A 19,555-nucleotide genomic window follows, 5' to 3' on the forward strand; every position below is an offset into this window, starting at 1 on the left:
CTGAAGCTAAATACTTGGATGCGTCCTGTCTTGGGATTGATGGGAGCAAGGCTGCAAGGAGTAGCTCAGAGTTGAGCAATTTGCACTTTGACATGATGAAGTGGCTGGTTGCTTGGGGTCAAGGGGGGGCGTTGTAGGTTACCGGTCCAGGTGATGGGTCTGTAAGGGTAGTTTGTTCGAATCAGCATGAGAACTTCATAGAATCATAGAATAGTAGAGTTGGAAGGGGCCTATAAGGCCATCAAGTCCAACCCCCCTTGAACCATCTTCATCCCATCAGCTCCTGGGATCACACATACCTCTGACCTCTGTCCATTCTCTTTGTCTCCTTGGCTGATGAAACCATAGTTTCCCACTATGCGAATGAGTTCAGACCTTTGTGCTCCCTCCTCCAGTCTCCTCTTCCAAGTGCCAAAGAAGGTAATCAGAAACTTCTGCTTTTGTTTACAAGCAAACACAGTTCCCCATGATGTCTAAACTCAGGGAACCATTGTTTGCTGTAACTATGGTCAGTGGGACCATGCTGGGATCAAACTGTGGCTGATGAGAGTTGTCACCAAAAACATCTAAAGGGCACCAGATTGGGGAAGACTGGTTTAAACAAAGTACAGACCCTCAGGCTTGGACATCAGGAGGAACTGCACTTAGGTTAAAAACAGAAGCTTCTGATATTTTCCTCCCGGTGAATAAAAGGGAAAGGAAGGGAAGCTCATTCACATAGCAGGAAACCAGTTTCCTGGTACATCTGAACAGTGCCATCTCCCTGTATTTCTTCTTGATCATCATCACCACTGTTTTATCATTATTACTATATTTCAGCCCCATCCTTCCTCCAGAGGCTTCAAGGTAACATACATAGTTCTCCCCTCATTTTACCCTCACAACAACCCTGTAAGGTAGATTAGGCTGAGCTAATGACTGGCACAAAGTCACCCAATGAGCTGCATGGCAGAGTAAGGATTTGAACCCTGGTCTCCTAGGTTCTAGTCAAACACTCTAACCGATAAACCGCTATGGCTCATCTGACCCCATTCCCAATTTCAACTTTCTCATTGAGGAAGGGGCTGTAGCTCAGTGGTAGAGTATCTGCTTTGCATGCAAAAGGTCCCAGGTTCAATCCCCAATGGCATCTCCAGGTAAGGTGGAGGAGGCTTCTGCCAGAAAGCCTGGAGAGCTGCTGCCAGTCAGTGTTGAAAATACAGAGCTAGGTGAACCAATGATCTGACTTTGTATGAAGCAGGCAGCTTTCTCTGTTCCTAGCCATCACTTTGCCCTACTTCCCTCGGTCTCTCCTACTGCCTTCTTGCTTTCCTATGTCCATTCTTGCTTCTGTGCCTACTCTACAACCTCCTCCTTTCCCTTCAACATTTTGAGCAATTTGATCAATGGCAGCCAGAAAGCCTTAGTGTCAGAACAGCTCAGCAAATGGCAGCCACAGATGTTTCTGCCTGCCACACGCCTCTGTGAACCGGGGCTGTTCAGCCAGTCACTGCCAAAAGGTTCACTGCAAAATTTATTAGGGCATCTTGCAATATAGATTTTATAATTTTATATATAGTTATAGCAAACAATGGTTTCCTGAGTTTAGACATCATGGGGAACTGTGTTTGCTTGTAAACGAAAACCAAGTTTGGGTGACGTTCTGTTTGTTGTTTTCAAAATTCTCCCTCTCCCTCTCATTTAAAAGCATTCTTTAGGAAAGGCCTGCTTTAAAAGCTGTAGGAGACACAGAAGCTCATGAGTTCAGAGACCTTGAATTTGTAGTTTTTATTTTGCACTGCTACACAAATTTTAAGGCTGTCCCCGTTGTTCCTTTCTCTCTTGTCATAGGTAGTATGTCAATAAATCAAAGCACCTCGAGGAGTGACACGTTTACAAGTGACTCTACAACAGTACAACAAGGAAAAGTGTTTTTCAGCAATCTTGCTCCCAGCGCAGTGGTGTACACGGTCCCAAATTCAAGCCAGGCGATCGGACCAGTTAAGCAAGAAGGACTGGAAACCAGCCTGGTGTTTTCTCAAGTAATGTCGCTTGGTCAAAACCCCCAACTTCATGCAAGCCTGCCTTCAGACAACCTTTGCAGTGGGGGCCTCCAGGCAGGAGCTTCCTCCTTAGTCAATGTGACTCTGTCGCATAACTTTTCCCTGGCACCACCCACTCTTTTAAATGCAGAAGAACTCAGCTCGGCTGTGTCAGAGAGCCCGCCCATGTCGGCCCCTGCAACAAGTGGGGCTACCGTGGTTTCCATCACCAACTCGAACTATGCAACGCTTCAGAACTGCTCCCTCCTCACCGGCCATGACCTGATGTCCATTTCTGCAACGCAGCCGGCGCTTGGGGGTATTGGTCCAGTCACTAGCAACCACGTCGGGCCTCACCCGTCGACCCAAGTTCATCCCCATTTCACCCGAGAGCAGCGGTTAATCCTGCAGTCGGTCCCCAGCATAAAGGAAAACTTCTTATCCGATACTGAGAGCAAATCAGGAGGCAGTTTGATGATGCTGGATTCGAAAACCAAATATGTCATGAGCAATATGGTTGACGCGATCTGCGAGGAGCTGGAGACGGACAAAAAACAGCTGGCCAAACTCCAAACGGTACAGATGGATGAAGATATGCAAGACTTGTAAATTAATAATAATAATTTTTGATCCTTATTTCCGTAGGAAAGTCTCTTCTTCATGAGACCCTAGAAGCACAGAGTGTTTTTTTAATCTAGTCCAAATATGCATACAGAATAACCCCTCCCCCAAAACAGCACATTTGAAGGGTCCGCTTTAAAGAAGTGGAAATCTCCATTAGGAAGACGAGATTGCCACGTGTTCTTTGCATGAACCTTTGTTAAAATTGGTTTAAAGAAACTGTCATTGGGGGTGGGGGGGAAATACCAGTCAGATACAGGATGGCTTGGCTTGCTAATATTATCCAAATAGTTTTATTAGACATGCAACACGTATTTTCAGAAAATATATCCTCCAAATATTAGATAGGAACAAGAATTATCTTTTTAAAAAGACTGGGGGTTGCGAGACAGTTATCTCTTTTTGCTCTGGATACTTCTGGGCATTGACAAGGTGGTGTTTAGTTTTCAATGGATATTCTAGATGATACCTCATGAGCTGCTGTTACCTTCTTGATTGAGGTTAAGAAAGCAAGCGCAGTGGCAAAGAACTTTTTTTGTGTGATTTTCTTGTTTGCTTTTCCAGCAGAATCCTTTTCACAGCTAAAAGTTCTGCGCACTCAGCCTTTGCCATTTTTCGACTGTTACAATTTTTTCCCCTTCCCTATCTCTAAGGCAAAGTTAGCCAATGTGGTGTCCTCCAGATGTTGCCGAACTATAGTTCCCATCATCTCTGATCAATGGCTGTGCTGGCTAGTGGGAGTTGGAGTCCAAAAAAAAACCACTTGGAGGGCACCATGTTGGCTACTCCTGCTCTAATGTTTCTGAATCACTGCAGTGAGAGGAAAAGACTGTTATGCAACTTGAAATTATGCAACCTGGAATCCTTTGCTCTACTATGTATGTAAATATTGTTTTAATTGCTCCAAAGAGGACTGTTTTTATTGGTAATGATGGATTGTATTTATAGTCACTGGTGCCCCTGTATCATTTTTCAATATGTTAAACATCCAGTTTTTCCAACTGCTTAATTTATTTTATTTGTATTTTTTTCTCTCGTATTTTTGAACAGGAAGTTATTTTTGACAGTTTTAAAACTTCCCCCCCCCCCTCTAGCTAGGACTTCATCAATGGATTTTTTCCCCTCTTTTGACCAATTTAGACAAAAAGGTTAATGTTTCTGATGCTAGAATATGAACAAATGCAGCTTGGAGACTTTGGGACATATTTCCCAATGCTCCTCCACCCTGTGGATTTGTGCTTTCTGTTTTGTTTTATAAGTAATTTTACAAGGTTTGCGTATTTTTCTAAAAACAAACAAAAAATCCCATGTGCCTTTTTTCCTAGTGGCCTTGTAACTTTGTAATTGACAAGCACAGCTAACATACAAAATGAAAACTCTGCCCTGCAGCAACCTAACCTGATTCTATGGGTATGCTTTAAGTTGGATTCCTGCAGGAAGCTGGACTCAATGGCCTTATAGGCCTCTTCCAACTCTACTATTCTATGATTCCTGCTTGTCTTATCTAAGCAGCACCATTGGAATCAGCGTTGTGGCTCTGATAAATAAGGACAATATATTGGTCACAGGGTAAAATTGCCTCATTGGTGCAAAATAGGAGGAATTAAACCCTTTAAAACAGGATACTCTTTGCCAGCCTGGTGCTCTCCAGCTGTTTTGGCCTAAAGTGTCCATCAGCACATCTGGCTGGAGAGCAGCAGTTGGCAAAGGATCCGTTGACAGACAGCTATGGGTTGTATTCAACATAGTGCTAAACAGACTGTTCTGTCAGCATAAGGATTTCTTCTGGTGCAACAGAACGTCCTCCCCTGTGCGCCCCCTAACTCTGTTCTGGGAATTCCCCCAACTCCCCAGAGCAGATCTGGGGACAGTGCAGGGCACACACGGGAAGGAGGGAATCATGTTACACTAGTACTAACCACTGTGCTAGCACAACGTTTAAGTTAAATAGTTAAATACCACCCCATGCATATAAAAATGCAATGTATTGCCTCCCTCCCCATTCATCTTACATGTTGGAATTGCAATGGTTTGACAAAGAGGAACTGTGCTCATCCGGATAAACACTTTTGGATCTAACAGTTGATATGTGTGTCTCTCCCAAGTTTTAATTCAGAAACATTTCATAGAGGTCTGAGAAAGAATGACTCCACTAGATTAACTTAATAGGTTATCTCTTACTTGTCCCGTAATATCTTCACTCTAAGTTTGATCTAGAATAGCAGTCCCTTCATATTACTCAAAAATAGAATTGTGCGGCAGCATTTTCTGCAGTAGGCTTGGAATTTCAGTCTGGTCAAATATTTAATCTCTTTGTAGATGGTTTGGATTTCACCCTTTTGTCCACGTTTAACAAAGTCAACAGCAAGCCTGTCTGTAAGGTTTAATAACACTGAAGATGACGGCAAAGGATTGTTTGCTTACTTTATTTTTAAAACTTGAAGAGCATTTTCACATGCAATGTTTAAATATTTCAGCTTTCCCTTCCACCATCCATCCTCCGTTAACTGCAAGGCACATGGCATAAATCGCATGAGAGATGCTCAGAGATTCTTGTTGTGTGTATTATAGGAGAAGAATCTTAACTATATATTTTTTTTCTCTTGCAAAGCTAGGCAGTGACAGCAAAGGGGCTCTTGTTGTTTTGTATTGTTGTTTTTTAACCTTGAGGTCTGGAGCAGGTCTGAAGCAAACCTCTATACGGCCTTCATTTGCAACAGACTAACAGCATGACTCAATATATCAGTGGTAGCAAAAAGACTTTCTAGTGTTGGTTTGGCCACATTCACACCATACAGTTATTCCACTTTAAACAGCCATGGCTTTCCCCAAAGAATCCTGGGAAGTGTAATTTGAAAAGGGTGCTGAGAGTTGTTAGGAGACCCCTGTTCCCCTCACAGATCTGCAGTTCCCAGAGTTCCTTGCAAGAAGAGGGACTGGTTGTTAAACCACTCTAAGAATTGTAGCTCTTTGAGGAGAAATTATGTCTCCTAACAACTCCCAGCATCCTTTTCAAATTATACTTCCCAGGATTCTTTGGAGAAGCCATGACTGTTTAAAGTGGAATAAGTTTATGGTGTGAATGTGGCCTTTGTTTACTTGGCAAATGGTAATGCAAAGCAACGAAACGCAGTTAGAAAAGCTTTTGTGAAACTATAATTGCTATCGGGGATATTGGGGAAATATCCTCATGGCAGCTGGTGCCAGTGCACATTTCCCTCCCTTTATCTTTGCCTTTCGGGGGGGGGGAGATATTTGGGCTTGCTGAATGGGGGAAGTGGAAGCTGGTCCATGTTACACTCACCATATGTGTCATGTGAACCAGCTCACAATCGCATCCATTTTGTCCCTCTCCTCAAATGTTGAATTCTAAAGGATAATTGTTCCATTTCTAATATCTCTTATTTTGTGTGTGCTTCCTTGGGCAACCTGGTTTTTGAGCATGTCGGTCATTCTTGGTAGTCCCCCTAGCCATGTCTCTTGCCTTGCCTCAGTTTTCTTGTTCTTACGGTTTTGTTTTTATATAATGAATCCTTCTGGGGAAATGTGCAGATCCCCTTCTGTTAAACAAACAAACAAAAAAAGCCAACTCCCTGGGTTTATCCTTTCAAATTGGGGAGAATCATGGTTCCAAAGCTTATTCTGAGGCTAGCATTTTGTTATGCAAAGGCTGTCCTGGGAGAAGGAGGAGCTTTTAGGCAAACAATATTGGATGACATGCTAAAGGAAATGGATCTTCTAATGGAATGGCTCTGTGGTTCTGCCAGCATAAGTTGCCGGTAACTCTCGATTTGGCTCTGTTGTGAAGTTTTTTTACCAACACACTTAACTGCAGCTCTGTGCACCATAGTTATTGCAGAAAACAAGAATGTAAAGTACAGACAAAACTACATGCTTGTACATCCATCCTAAAAACACCTCTGTACGTACATCTGGGAGCATGCACCAATAATGGCTAGGTACATGTGCCTAGCAATAGGTGCAGGGCTTTCCACATCATTTATAATGTGTGGCGCTGCCCTTATCTTGACAACTTGTGGTGCTGTGCATTGGTGCAACATCTTTACTTATTTCAGAGAATTGCCTCTTTTTTTTCTTGTTTACTACATAGGTTGGAGGGTGAAGATGTACATCATGCTGACAATAATAGCTCTTCAGTCTTCAAGAAAGTAAATAATGGTGTGCTGTGCGCTGATGCTTTAAGCTTGTGCCGCTTAGATGGAATAAATATCTCCCTCTACCTATACAGGACAGAGTGGTCATTTGAACAGAAGTAGCAACTAGGGGTGTTCCCCTTAGTTTGGAGATCTCTCAACCAAAGCCTGTAGAGTGCATATTTTCTGGAAAGTTTTAGTGCACCTAGAACCAATCTACACATGAAGGAGAACTGTGTTGTGCTGTTTTTTACCTGGGCTGTACCACTGCAAGGCTTGCTGAGGGTGGAGTCTTATGCTTATAAGTCCATGGTGGGGGGAGGAATGCAATTTTCCTCCATATAGGAAAGCTTAGCATTTCAGGGAGAAATGTTCTGTTGCTAGTTTCCTACATGTCGAGAGATTCCCTCCTCCCATAATAGGGAGTAGTTTTCAAAGCATAGAATGGTATCGTCCAAGAAAAGTTACATCACATGATTCCGCTGCATATATAGTCCCAGCCGTCAGCTCTATTTTAAGAGGCTTTTGAGAGTCATTGGCTAGAGCTCCTTAAATGACTGAACCAGTAGGTTGAGGCTGCAGGGGGGGAGGATGCTGAACAAATAGAGCACTTTCCCCTTTATATGTAGGAGAATAGCCTTACAACAGTGGGGTGGACTGAATGTGCAACCTGAATGTTGCTGGAGATCTCCATTCACTGGTAGTTCTAAAAAAAAAACCTAGACAGGGACATGTTTTGCAAATGGCTCCATTGGTAACTTTCGATAATGGTAATGAATTAGTCCATTGCTAGCAGTCTGTTAGAAAAATTCACATTATACTTTTAAAAAATTCTCCCTTAAAACTAAGCAGTTGAGGAAACCTCTTTGCTCCTCCCCATGTGACCTAAATAATTGTAATCTTGTGGTTTCTATAAGCAGATAGGAACAGTGCCAAATCATTGCACAGTTGGGTGGCGTGTTTGGTTTTTAAACTAGTATATTTTAAAAGAGATTTTCATCCATGTCTCCAGACAACATAGGAAACTGCTTTTTAGTTAGGAAATGTGTATACATGTACTTCAGAAAGCGTGTCCATTTTATTTTAATGCCCCTGCTACAATTGTTCACAGCAGCCTTAAAACCAGATCCTCATTTTTCGTAAATCAATACAGCTCCCTCAGTCTCGTCATAACCATTGGGCAACCCATCCTGCTAAGAGCTGATTCCCACAGCATTCTTGAGGTGGGGAAAATTGCCACAGGATAGAGGATTTCATGATGTGGTAATTTGCCATGTGGCCTTTTTTATGAGGCTGTTCTTGCCAGACCACTTCCCTGTATAAATCTGAGGCGTACAAAATGTGAGAAAAGTTACCTTGTGGTGGCTTGTCCAACTCAGAAATAGCCATGTGAATTCTAATAAATTCCAGGAGCTACAAGTTCGGCAGTAAAATGGGTTATGAGTACCCGAGAAGTGGCTGAGTATTTTGTTTAGGATTTTTAGAAACATGGGATACGGCCTTAAGGACACTGAGGTGTGTTGCAAAACTGATAGATTTCATACCACGATTCCATAGAGCAGCCATTGTTAAACTGGTGTCCTCCAGATGTCCTGAAATGTGGATGGCAAGGGCTACTGGGAGCTGTAGTCCAAAACCTCTGGAATGCACCCTACTGGCAAATGCTGCTATAGAGTTTTGTTGCAAGCAAAATAAGTTCTCACCGTTTTTTCCTTGTATTTCTGTTTGGATTTGTGCTGCAAATTGGCTTGGAACAAACAACATGTTTCGGGGGGGGGATGTCTAAATATTAAATAATTTCCTAAGGTGAGTGATGGCTTTATGAGAAACTGGGAGGCCAAGTGGTGTCAAAATTGGAACAATATTTGTCCTAAATGTGTCACCTGCTCTTTGCAATCGCTTCAAGGAAATTTAACTTGAAATGAAAGCTGATTGCTCTTGTGTTACTGACAAAGAACCATCAAATTTGGTCTGAACAACTTTGATCATTAAAAATTAGAGGAAAGCCCAGTGTTTTTAGGTTACAAGTGCATTTGAGCTCATTGCCCTAATGCACTCTCAAGCTTTGTCCCAATATGCAGTGTGTGTACAGCACATAACCCAGGACTAAACTGAATGCATCCCTGCTCACACAGAACTTCCCACACATAGAGGAGATCCAATGTAGCTTTGCTTTGGGACCACAAAATCACTTTATCATTGCATGCAGAAGGTCTGAGTGAGAAATTGTTCTACCCACAGGACAAAATATTATTATTATTATTTGATTTATATCCTTCCCTTCTTCCCAGCAGGAGCCCAGGGAGGCAAACAAAAGCACTAAAATCTTTAAAACATCATAAAAACAAACTTTAAAACACATTAGAACAAAACATCTTTAAAAACGTTTCTTAAAAAAAGCTTTCAAAACATCTAAGATTAAAAACATTTTTAAAAGGTTTAAGAACATATTAAAAGGCAATTCCAATGCGGACGGAAAAAATCAGAAACTCACGAATCCGTTGGAAACGTGAGCAATAGGACAAAGTCAAGTATGTTGAAGGTTTTGCCCTTAAATAAAGCCCCGTTTGTATTAAGGAAGCTTTAATTCCACCAAACCAAAATCTCCGTATGCATGAATTTGTAGGTAAAGGGCGGTGGATCTTGTTGGACTGTGCAGGATTTGTCTTCGGCTGTCTTCCAGCACCCAAATAGGTTGTGTCTCTCAGAAAGTATGAATAGTTTTGAAATTTTGTACATCTATATAATTTTCTATGTACTTCTTGCTTAAATAAAAAAGAATCCAGAAATAATTTTGCAGTGCTGGCAATGAGGCCTGTTGAAAATGATCTATGTATATTATCCTTTGGTCATTGTGTGCATTGTATACCTTCAGATAGCATCCCTTCAAGTATTGACTGTTGGCAAACTGGGTAGAATCAGGCAATCATCTGTCCAGGGTGCAGGAAGTTAACCTTTTCTTTTGCTTGGGGATACATGGTAAGTAGTGGAGGGTGCTCCATTAGGAAGAATGGGGCACTGCCCCACCAACCTCAGTCAGCTCCCATCTGCCTACCTTTCTACTTAGTGGGTCAGAGGGTGGCTCTGCCTGTCATTGGCTCTGGCTCCCTCTACTGTTGGTCTCCCTGCTTTCCGCCCTACCAGTCCCAATGGGCACCAGCCATCAAGGATGGTAAACGGAGCAAAGGTTTTAATGTATGCATAATCCCTTTTGGCAAAACTTCTATCTCTTAATAGCAGCCACATCTCAAAGAGTGGTTTTAATATATATGCATTTGATAACTTTTTAAAAAAATACAAGAAATTTTAACTTTCCATTTCTCAACTTTAAATGAAAGAAAAAGCATGTGAATTTCTTAGTCTTTGGCATTTATGCTTGGAAAGTGTCTCTTTTGTTGCACACAACTGGTATGCCTGGAACGGAGGCTTCTTTCTGTAAATCAATATGATTTTGATTGTGCCTTATGACAAAGGATGAAATCTACACGGAATGTAGATGTTAAAGAGACGGAAGCATTTGCTGCACTGTTAAGGAATGATGCATTGCGTGTCACAAGAGAGATTGCTGTGCTTTTAACTCCCCAACCAAAGAGATCAGAAAAAATGTGTGTATGTATGTTGTACTGTTATAGAGGTTTGTGCCTGGAAAAGTTTTAAGTGTTTCTTTTTTTGTTTGTATTCTGAAATGTGAACTTATTTTTCTAAACACTATATACTGAATAAACTTTATATTTATACATTCCTTGTCTGATAGAACTGCTTCCCTGCATTTTCCCATGGAGAATAATTATGAACAAACAGATGCCCAAGTGGTCAGAGTCCCTGCAATTTGTAACTGCTAATCTACCCTTTGTGAACCTGATCCCCTATGTGGACTACAGAGTCCCATCAGCCCCAGCCAGAATTCTGGGTGGAACCTCAAGGTTCTAGTAACAAGAAGATCCTGCAAGTCTGAAACCTGTTGACCCCTGCCCTAGGATATACAGTAGAATTATAGTTGGGGCCTCCAGTGCGCCACATTTGGGAACCAAGGTGCCCTTAGCCACCCTCTTTGGAATCCACCAGCCTCCCTGCACCTCCCAGTTTTTTATATTAAAAACGTTCACTTTTGGGGGGGGGTTCTTTGGTTGGAAGGTTTGCCTTTTGCGGAGGTGGGCTATTTGTATGTGTTTTTGTGGGGGGTGGGTAGGGGTGTTGCGCCTGTTTGAGGGGTGGTTCTGAGCACCACCAGTTTTTAATTTGTGAAAATAGTATTTTGTTTTGACCACAACTATTTCTTAGATTTACAAATGGGCTTTTGGGCTCAGAAAGGTTGGGGGTCCTCTGAATTATAGAGTTAAAAGGGAACTTAGAGGTTATGTAGTGCTACCTCCCTGCTCAATACAGAGCTTACAGTGCAGAAATAACTACCCCAGCTGTTGTCAACCTGGTCTCCAGATGTTTTGGACTACAAATCCCATCAGCCACAACCAGGGTCTGGGTGAGGTACATTCATTCTGATTGGTCTCGGTGACAGCAGACTCTGATTGGCTGGAGATTCTGGTTAGTCAAGCCCCATATTAACTGACCTGATCCAGGGGACTAATGGGAGTTGTAGTCTAAAACATCTGGAAAGCACAAGGTTGGCGAAGGATCAATTAGAGAACACCTGACAGATTAATTTATTAAATCATTAAAATTCTGTCCCACTCACAAAGAAGATGGTCATTTATCCTCTGCTTAACACCCTAAACACTCTCTCCAGTAGTTGGTAGAGGTGGACAGTGTTTCAGGGCAGGCAAGCTTTCCTGAAATGCTGTTTGCCCACCTCTGCCAACTACTGGACACCTCTAAGGCGTCCCGTAGCAACCTGAAAAGCTTTTGTCACCAATGTGAATGGGGGCAACAACAGCTAACCTAGTTCTCAAGGTCCCAGTGCTGCGCACATCCCAGCCATATTTTCTTCCTCCTTGCATTAAAAATGTGAAGAACAAACTTCTAAAATGGGATCTCCTCATGGGGAGCCAGAATGAACTAGCAGATTGCCTTTCAGTGGATGGAGACTACCAAAGTTTATAATAGCAGCAACAGCAAAAATGGCCCACACAACCACTACCGCTGGCCCTTTATTTGCTTATTGCCATCACTCTATAATACTTTTCAGCAGGGCTACATAATCTGTGGCCGGCTTGATGTTGCTGGACTACAACTCCCATCATCCCTGGCCATGGGACATGCTACATGGGGCTGATGGGAACTGGAGGGTCACAAAGTTCTTTACCTTTGTTTAATAAAGTATAAGGAGACAGGTCTTTGCCCCCCAAGAGGCTACAATCCAACACAGGGAGCAAATTGCTTAAAAGGGTTTTTTTTACAATCAAATGATAGTAAATTACATTAATGAGATATGGCTAAATAGGGAAAGAATATGCATTATTTCTGCCACACACACTTTAAGCTTAGGGAATTAGAGCAAAGGTTTCATGGAGGTGGCAGCTTTTGAGCAGAGTTGTTAAAGAGAGTATGGCGCAGATGTTCTGGGATAAGCATAGTAAATGTAAGAGTTATGCAGGATCAAGCCAAGGCCCATCTAGTCCATCATCCTGTTCTCACTGTGACCAACCAGATTGCTTCTATGGGAAGCCCACAAGCAAGAGCTGAGCACAACAGCACTCTCCCCACTTGTGATTCCCAGCAACTGGTATACAGAGAGGCATGCTGTCTCCAACAGTGGAAGTCAAACATAGCCATTGTGGCTGGTAGCCACTGATAGCCTTGTCCTCCATGACAACAGCAAGGGAGAAAGAGCGGAGTCTTCTAAGAGAGCAGGAGACTACTAGACAGGATGAGGGTGAAAGAGGGAAGGTTACAGACCGAGACCACACTCACGTGCTGGTTGTATTCAAATCTGAATACATTTTTAATCCTGGAACTTTGATTAAAGAAGGCATGATTATTGTTCACTGTTTTTAAGCCATTCTGACTGCAGTGGGGTGTTTACTGTGACTAGGGAACCTTCTACATTGCCAAACCTGTTCTTCTTTTTTTTATAAGCACTTAGGCGAGATCCATAGAAACACAGAGCAAGCTGTATAATGCTCAGCAAGGCTTTTGGCTTGCGTCTGTTGAAAAGCACGCACACTCCCAATGCCACACTGCAATCCCCTACTGAAACTTCTACATAACCACATGGGATGTCTGTTGTTCGGGGGGGGGGAAACAAGCATTCTGACAGGTGTACCTCTAAATTACCTCTTCGGAACTCACCCTTATGCCCCATCTGAACCTTACATTTTAAGTCTGTATCATACCACTTTAAATCATGGCACCCCCCCCAAAGAATCCTGGGAACTGTAGTTTGTTAAGGTGCTGAGAGTTACGAGACCTCTACTCCCCTCCCAGAGCTACAGCTCTCAGAGTGGCTTAACAGTCAATCCCTCTTGCCAGGGAACTCTGGGAATTGTAGCTCTGTGAGGGGAACACTGGTCTCCTATCAACTCTCAGCACCCTTAACAAACTATAGTTTCTGGTATTCTTCAGGGGAAGCCATGACTGTTTTAAAGTGGTATGATACTGCTTTAACTGTATAGTGTAGTGCAGTGGCTCCTATACGTACACACACACACAGGCCCACTGAAAATTGCTGATGGCCTTGGCAGACCATTTAATGATTTTTCTACCTGTGGTAGCAATTCTAATACGGTCTGCTAGTTGCTATATGATTTTTAATTGTATTTTATTGCTTCTTGTATTTTGTATGCATTGTGTTTGATAGTATTACCATTTGAATTCCACAGAATTCCGATTGTAACACAATAAAATACAATATAAGCAATAAAAATATAATTGAAAATCAATATGAATATTTAATATAATGGATGTACCATCACACCTCTTTAACCACAAATCCACAGAAATACCGTGGACCACCTGAGCACAGTTTGGGACAGGGCTGTGGAGTCGGAGTCGGAAGCAATTCTGGGTGGAGTCGGAGTCGGTAGAAATGTACTGACTCCGACTTCAAAATAAAATTAATATTTTAATATTAATTTATTAATATTAATACATTAAAATACATTTGCCATTTATGAAGGAGTCAGAGTCGGAGTCAGACAGTAGAAAAATTAATATACATTTGCCATTTATGAAAGAGTCAGACAGTAGAAAAATAGAGGAGTCGGAGTCATACCGACTCCACAGCCCTGGTTTGGGAACCCTTGGTAGAGCACAGACGGGGCCTCAGATAGCTTTTCCCTCTCTTCTGATCCACAGCAAAACTTGCAAATGGTTTATAAGCTCTCTTACACTTGTCAGAAACGCTTTCTTTCCTCTAGGATCCTTAAGAAAGTGGTATGATATAGATATTTAAAGCAATATAAAAATTTAGAATAACAAATTGTACTTAAATCAAGTCGATTAGCTGTAATCTCACCTAATGGAAGCATCCTTGATGAGCAGATCTAATTTCATCACAGAATTGCAAAGGGCATTTCAATGTGACTTTGTTTATTTAATTTTATTGGCATTTCATAATATAATGCTGACGTGTAACATAGGCCGCTTCAAGACAAGTTTATTTTAAGATGATGTATCCTTGTCTTCAGTTGTGGAATTGTTTGCATCCTTTCTCAGCGTCTTTGCACATTTTAACCTCTCACTGTGAAGAAACCTATTTGATCACACACACACACACATCTTTTTTCTGTTTGGATGTAACTGGTGTCAAAAAGCAAAGTTGCTACACAGGGTCACTATTGGACCAGCCTTTACAGTCATACAGGAAGTTTATAGAGAGGCTGGACAAAGTGAAACCTCCCAGACTCCTCGGACACTAATAAATCTCAAGAGATGTAGCAGTGGAAGGTTGTATGTACAAAACAACTAATATAGCATCTGCCAGAGATTAAACCTGGAACCTCCTGGTTGCAAAACATGCGCTCTACTACTGAGCCATGGTGGGCCCTCCCTACAGAAGCACTATGTGATCCTGGTGGCACATCAAGATAGTAGTAGCCCCTCCTGAGTCTGCAGCAACTGGAGACAGTGCCAGAGAGAGGAGTCAGCTGTCTCTTTGGGCAGCGTGGCTCGCTGCTCCATACAGTAATGTAGTGGGCTCCTCCTCAGTGGAATGAGCAGGAGGGCTCCCAAGGCAGCAGGGCTGGCTTGCTGCATTTTGAAGAAAATGGAGATGGGAACCTCCATAAAACCATTGCCCAGAGTCTAAAATTACCTAGCTGAGCCCACTTATACAATTGCATGAAGGAAATTATCAGGCCTTGCTTACCAGAGTTGCCAGGTTCAGGGCCTGAGACGGATCCTGTATCTTTAGGAGAAGAGAAAGTCAACCAAGTGCAGGTGTTCTTGCAACCCTGTAATGGGAAAAACCACAAGGTGGAATTCTCCCTTCTCCCCGCACAACTTTTAAAGATACAAAAAGGCTGGGCCTGGCAACCAAGAGGTCTTCTGTAGCTTTAAAAGTTGTGCAGGGGGAAGGGAGAATTCCACCTTGTGGTTTTTCCCATTACAGGGTTGCAAGAACACCTGCACTTGGCTGATTCTCTCTTCTCCTAAAGATACAGGGTCAGTCTCAGGCCCTGAGCCTGGCAACCCTATGCTTACTGAATGATGAATGTGTTTCCTCCAACATTTCACAGAGGAAAAGAGGACAGGCTTGCTTGCAACACCTCTCTTCTCGTGTCATGACCAAGGATCACAGTCCAAGGTCCCCATCTCTTGTGCATTGCTGAATTTATTTATTTATTAAATTTATTAGTCACCCATCTGGCTGGCTGTCCAGCCACTCTGGGCGACGTACAAAATAAAAACATACAAATACATTAAAACATTAAAAATCTCAACAATAATAATAAAACCTAACCCACCCCAAAAACCTGCCTGAAGAGCCAGGTCTTCAAGGCTTGGCGGAAGCTCATCATAGAGGGGGCATGGCGGAGATCATTTGGGAGGGAATTCCACAAAGTGGGGGCCACATTTGAAAAAGCCCTCTCCCTAGTTCTCACCAATCTAGCTGTTTTAACTGGTGGGATAGAGAGGCCTTTTGAGGCTGATCTTGTTGAGCGGCATCCCTGATGATGTTGGAGGCGCTCCTTCAGATAGACTCCATTCCACCGTCTGTAGGCCGCATTCATTTCCTCAGCAGTAGCTTGACCTTTACTCCAATTACATCTAGTCTTAGGGCTCTCCCAGACGACCAGTTGATTGAGCATTCATCCTAATTGGCTTGCACAAAGGTTAGACTATGTCCAGTCTTTATTGGACTGTTTCAATTGTTGTGTATTAATGGGATTGTTGTATTGCTTATTTTAATCATGGCTGTTTATATTTTTTTGTTTGTGTAATTGGTTTTTATACTTGTAAATAGACTAGAAGCCTATTTTGGCAAGTGGTATATTGTTGTTGTTGTTGTTATTCCATATCCTTCTATTCAAGTGAAGCATTCTAGCCCAGTGATGTCAACAGCCCATCACCAGGTCAGCTGCAGTGAGTAAAATTCACCTGTAGGTTGGTTCTTCCAGCTTTTCCCAGACTGTTAACGCATCTCAACTGCCTAATAGAGGCATGTGAGGGCAGAGCAATTTCACCCTTTCACCAGGCTGGGGTGTCTGTGGATTAGGCGGAGATGTCATCCTCCTAGCTGAGGCAGCCTCCCATTGGCCGCCACTTACCTCCCACTTCCACCAGCCAGATGTGAGTGTGGGAGTGCCAATGGTGGGCTGCCTGATGGCAGCAGCCTGCACAAAACCCTGAAACAGGGTGTTCAGAGGGTGGGGAGACTGTGGGGCTGAGACAGCCCAGGTTTGGATGGGGGTATAGTCGTCTAGGGTCCCAGTGGTTCTTAGACCCCTTATTTTTTCAGGAGCAGGGTTCTAGCCAGGTCATTATGTCTCCAGTGTCCTACCAGCCAACCAGCATGAAAGGAGAGTGTGTTAGCCACTGAAAAGAATTTTTTAACTTGCTTACTTGTCCTTTCCTGCTGATTGGAGCCAATCAGAGTGAAAACAGGCAAGTCAGCCACTGAGAAGACTCTTCTCAGTAGCTAACTCACTCCCCTTTCATGCTAATTGGTTCCTATGGATGTCTGTTGTTGCAGGAGAAAGCACACACGGGAAGAATTGAGGAGTGTGGAGATTGGGAGGGAGAGCAAGCAAGCAAGCAAATGAAGGGGCGTGGCTATGAGGGCGTGGTGTGACTATCATGAAGGGACCCTGCACTTCTGAATTTGTCACTACGCTTTCCACCCCACGTTCCACCATGGCCATGATGAGTGGCAGGGCTGTGGATGTAGCATTGGCCCTGTCACTCTTCAAAACCCCATTGCTGGGATTGGATTGCAACTTTATTTGGAAGGCTGTTTTAGCCTCTTTGTCCCCTCACCTCTAGCTAACAGCTCACAAGCCCATGTTTTCTACTACCTTCTGTATATCACATGCATTTCTAAACCAAACACCTCTGATAAATTAGAAACAACTTCTGATTTGAAGTTTAGGGCTCAGCAGGAAGAATCGACCAAAACCATTAATCAATAAAAAGCATTTAAGAGCAACCGCAATCGCAAGGCAGCATTTGTGCCTCTTTCTTTAGTGACTATAAATAATCCATACTTTTGAAAAGGAGTAAACTCCATTTAACTGCAGCCTGTAAGAAAATGAAAGCAAGGCATTGGCTCTATAGGGGCACTTAGCTTAAAGCCAGTGATAGGGGGAGGAAATCTATTAGAAGTACATAAAGTGAATTACAGTGGCATGGGTTCTGAACCACAAAGTTTGACCTATATCGAGCTTTCTAAAAGCATTCAAGGCCTTTCTTCAAAAGAGGAGGGAGACAAAATCAGATCACCACCAGAAATTAAGTATACTCCAGACTCCACCTAGAAAGTCGTTCAGCTTGGGAAGTTCCAGGAAAAGCAGGTCTCTGGTTATTAATAGTAGCTTGATCCCCATTCTCTGAGTGCCGGGAAATTCCAGGCTGCCTTTTGAGGGTCAGCTTCTTTCAGAGAAGAAGACAATAGATATTTGGGTGCCTTTGTAAATAACCAGAGAAGGACAGGTAGTAGGAATGGGGGAGAAATTTGATTCAGTTCACATTTAAAGGTGAACCTACCTAATTCACACTTTCCGAAGCAATACATAAGCTGAAACAGAGCCATCCTTTGAAATTCGCATTTCTGTGGATTTTGCAATGCAGTTCTCCAGCCAAGTAACATGTACAAAAATGCATATACTAGAGCAAAGTGTATGTACAAATGCATACATTTGTGAAAATAGCATACAAAAATGCTTTATATGAGGGGAAACTGCTTTGCAAAAATGTGTAGATTACGCAAAATTGCATACAAAAAAGTGTATATGAGGAGAAATTCACACTTAAATGCTGATGAATCTTGATGAGGATCTTTAAAAAAAAACCACCCACAAGCTGATGTAGAAAACCAAACTTAAGATTGGAAAACTAAGAAACAGAGAGAAAGATCTGTCAATTTCGGTTTTCTCAGTTTCTCATTTTTCCAATCTTACATTCAGTTCTGCAGCAATCTGTGAATTTTTCTTTTAAGAAATCCTCATGAAAATTATTTAGCATTTTACTGTGAATTTCCTTTACTAAACAAAATTGTTTAGGCAGTTTTGACTAACATACACATTTTTGCAAGCAATTTCTCCTAATATAATACATTTTTGTTTGTTATTTTCACTAATATATGCATTTTATGCAAACTTTCCCCTAATATATGCATTTTTTTAAACATTGTTTGGTTTAGAGAACTGCATAATTCAGATAACTGCAAAATTAGGATGGCTATGTTTTGGTTCTCATATATTTTTTGGAGACTGTGAATTTGAGAAATTTGGCTTTAAATGTAAACCGAATCAAATTTCTCCCCCATCCTTAATCCATAATTTCTCATCACTGGAACACCAGGCTAAACCTTTTCTCACATTTAATCAAGATTTCCTCTTATGGCAGAAAATCCAGAAAGTAAAAAAATTACCCATTATACATCTGCAGTCACTGCTGGTGTGGAAGCTCATTGGCACATTTTCTTTGGTGGTCACTTTGCCACATGTATGTATGTATTTATTTAAAATATTTATAGACTCCCTCCCCCAAATAAAATATCAAGGTGGTGTACAACAACATTTATAAGTACAATAAAACATAACATATAATGAAAACAATACAAAACATTAAAAATGACTAACTCATCTTGCAAAACATCTGAATAGGCCTGTCAGCATAAAAAGGTCTTCAATAGACATCTGAGAATTAGCAGGGAGGTTGCCTGCCAAATCTCCACTGGAAGAGTGTTCCACGGGATGGGCCTGATTATACTACATGCCTGACATCTAGTTGAAACCAGGTGGGCTTCTGAAACACAGGGAACAGCTAACAGCACTTCTCTGGATGATCTCAGTGATCGAACTAAGGGCTTAGGCAGCCCTTAACGTATCCTGCACCCAAGTTGTCCAGGGCTTTGTAAATTAATGTCAAAACCTTGAATCTGGCTTGGTAGCATGTATAGTGACGTTTCAGTGCCACACCCATATTCCGTTTGTTCATTACCTGAGCATAAACTGACCATTTTGTTTCCAGCATCCCCTAGAACCACCTGAAAGACACCTATTTCCTCTGGTGCTGAAGGCACCTTTGAATTTCAACAACCAGGTTTGCAGGAACTATTTTCTTGAGATCTCCATCCAGTCTGTCTATCTGTCCGTCTGTCTATCTATGGGTTATTTCATTTCACTTCAGAATTGCTTCCCT

General features: G+C 42.2%; 1 protein-coding gene across 1 annotated transcript in view; it reads left to right on the forward strand.

Annotated features, from left to right (window-relative positions):
- Window positions 1-10,535, forward strand: part of SIX4 (SIX homeobox 4) — a 30,406-nt gene extending 19,871 nt beyond the window's left edge. The window contains exon 3 of the mRNA XM_061612417.1: window positions 1,831-10,535. Within this exon, the coding sequence (XP_061468401.1) occupies window positions 1,831-2,630 (800 nt within the window). The 3' untranslated portion in view covers window positions 2,631-10,535. The remainder of the gene's footprint in view (window positions 1-1,830) is intronic.
- Window positions 10,536-19,555: the final 9,020 nt, after the last annotated feature.

Source organism: Rhineura floridana, chromosome 2 (assembly GCF_030035675.1).
Source record: "Rhineura floridana isolate rRhiFlo1 chromosome 2, rRhiFlo1.hap2, whole genome shotgun sequence".
Classification (NCBI taxonomy): domain Eukaryota; kingdom Metazoa; phylum Chordata; class Lepidosauria; order Squamata; family Rhineuridae; genus Rhineura; species Rhineura floridana.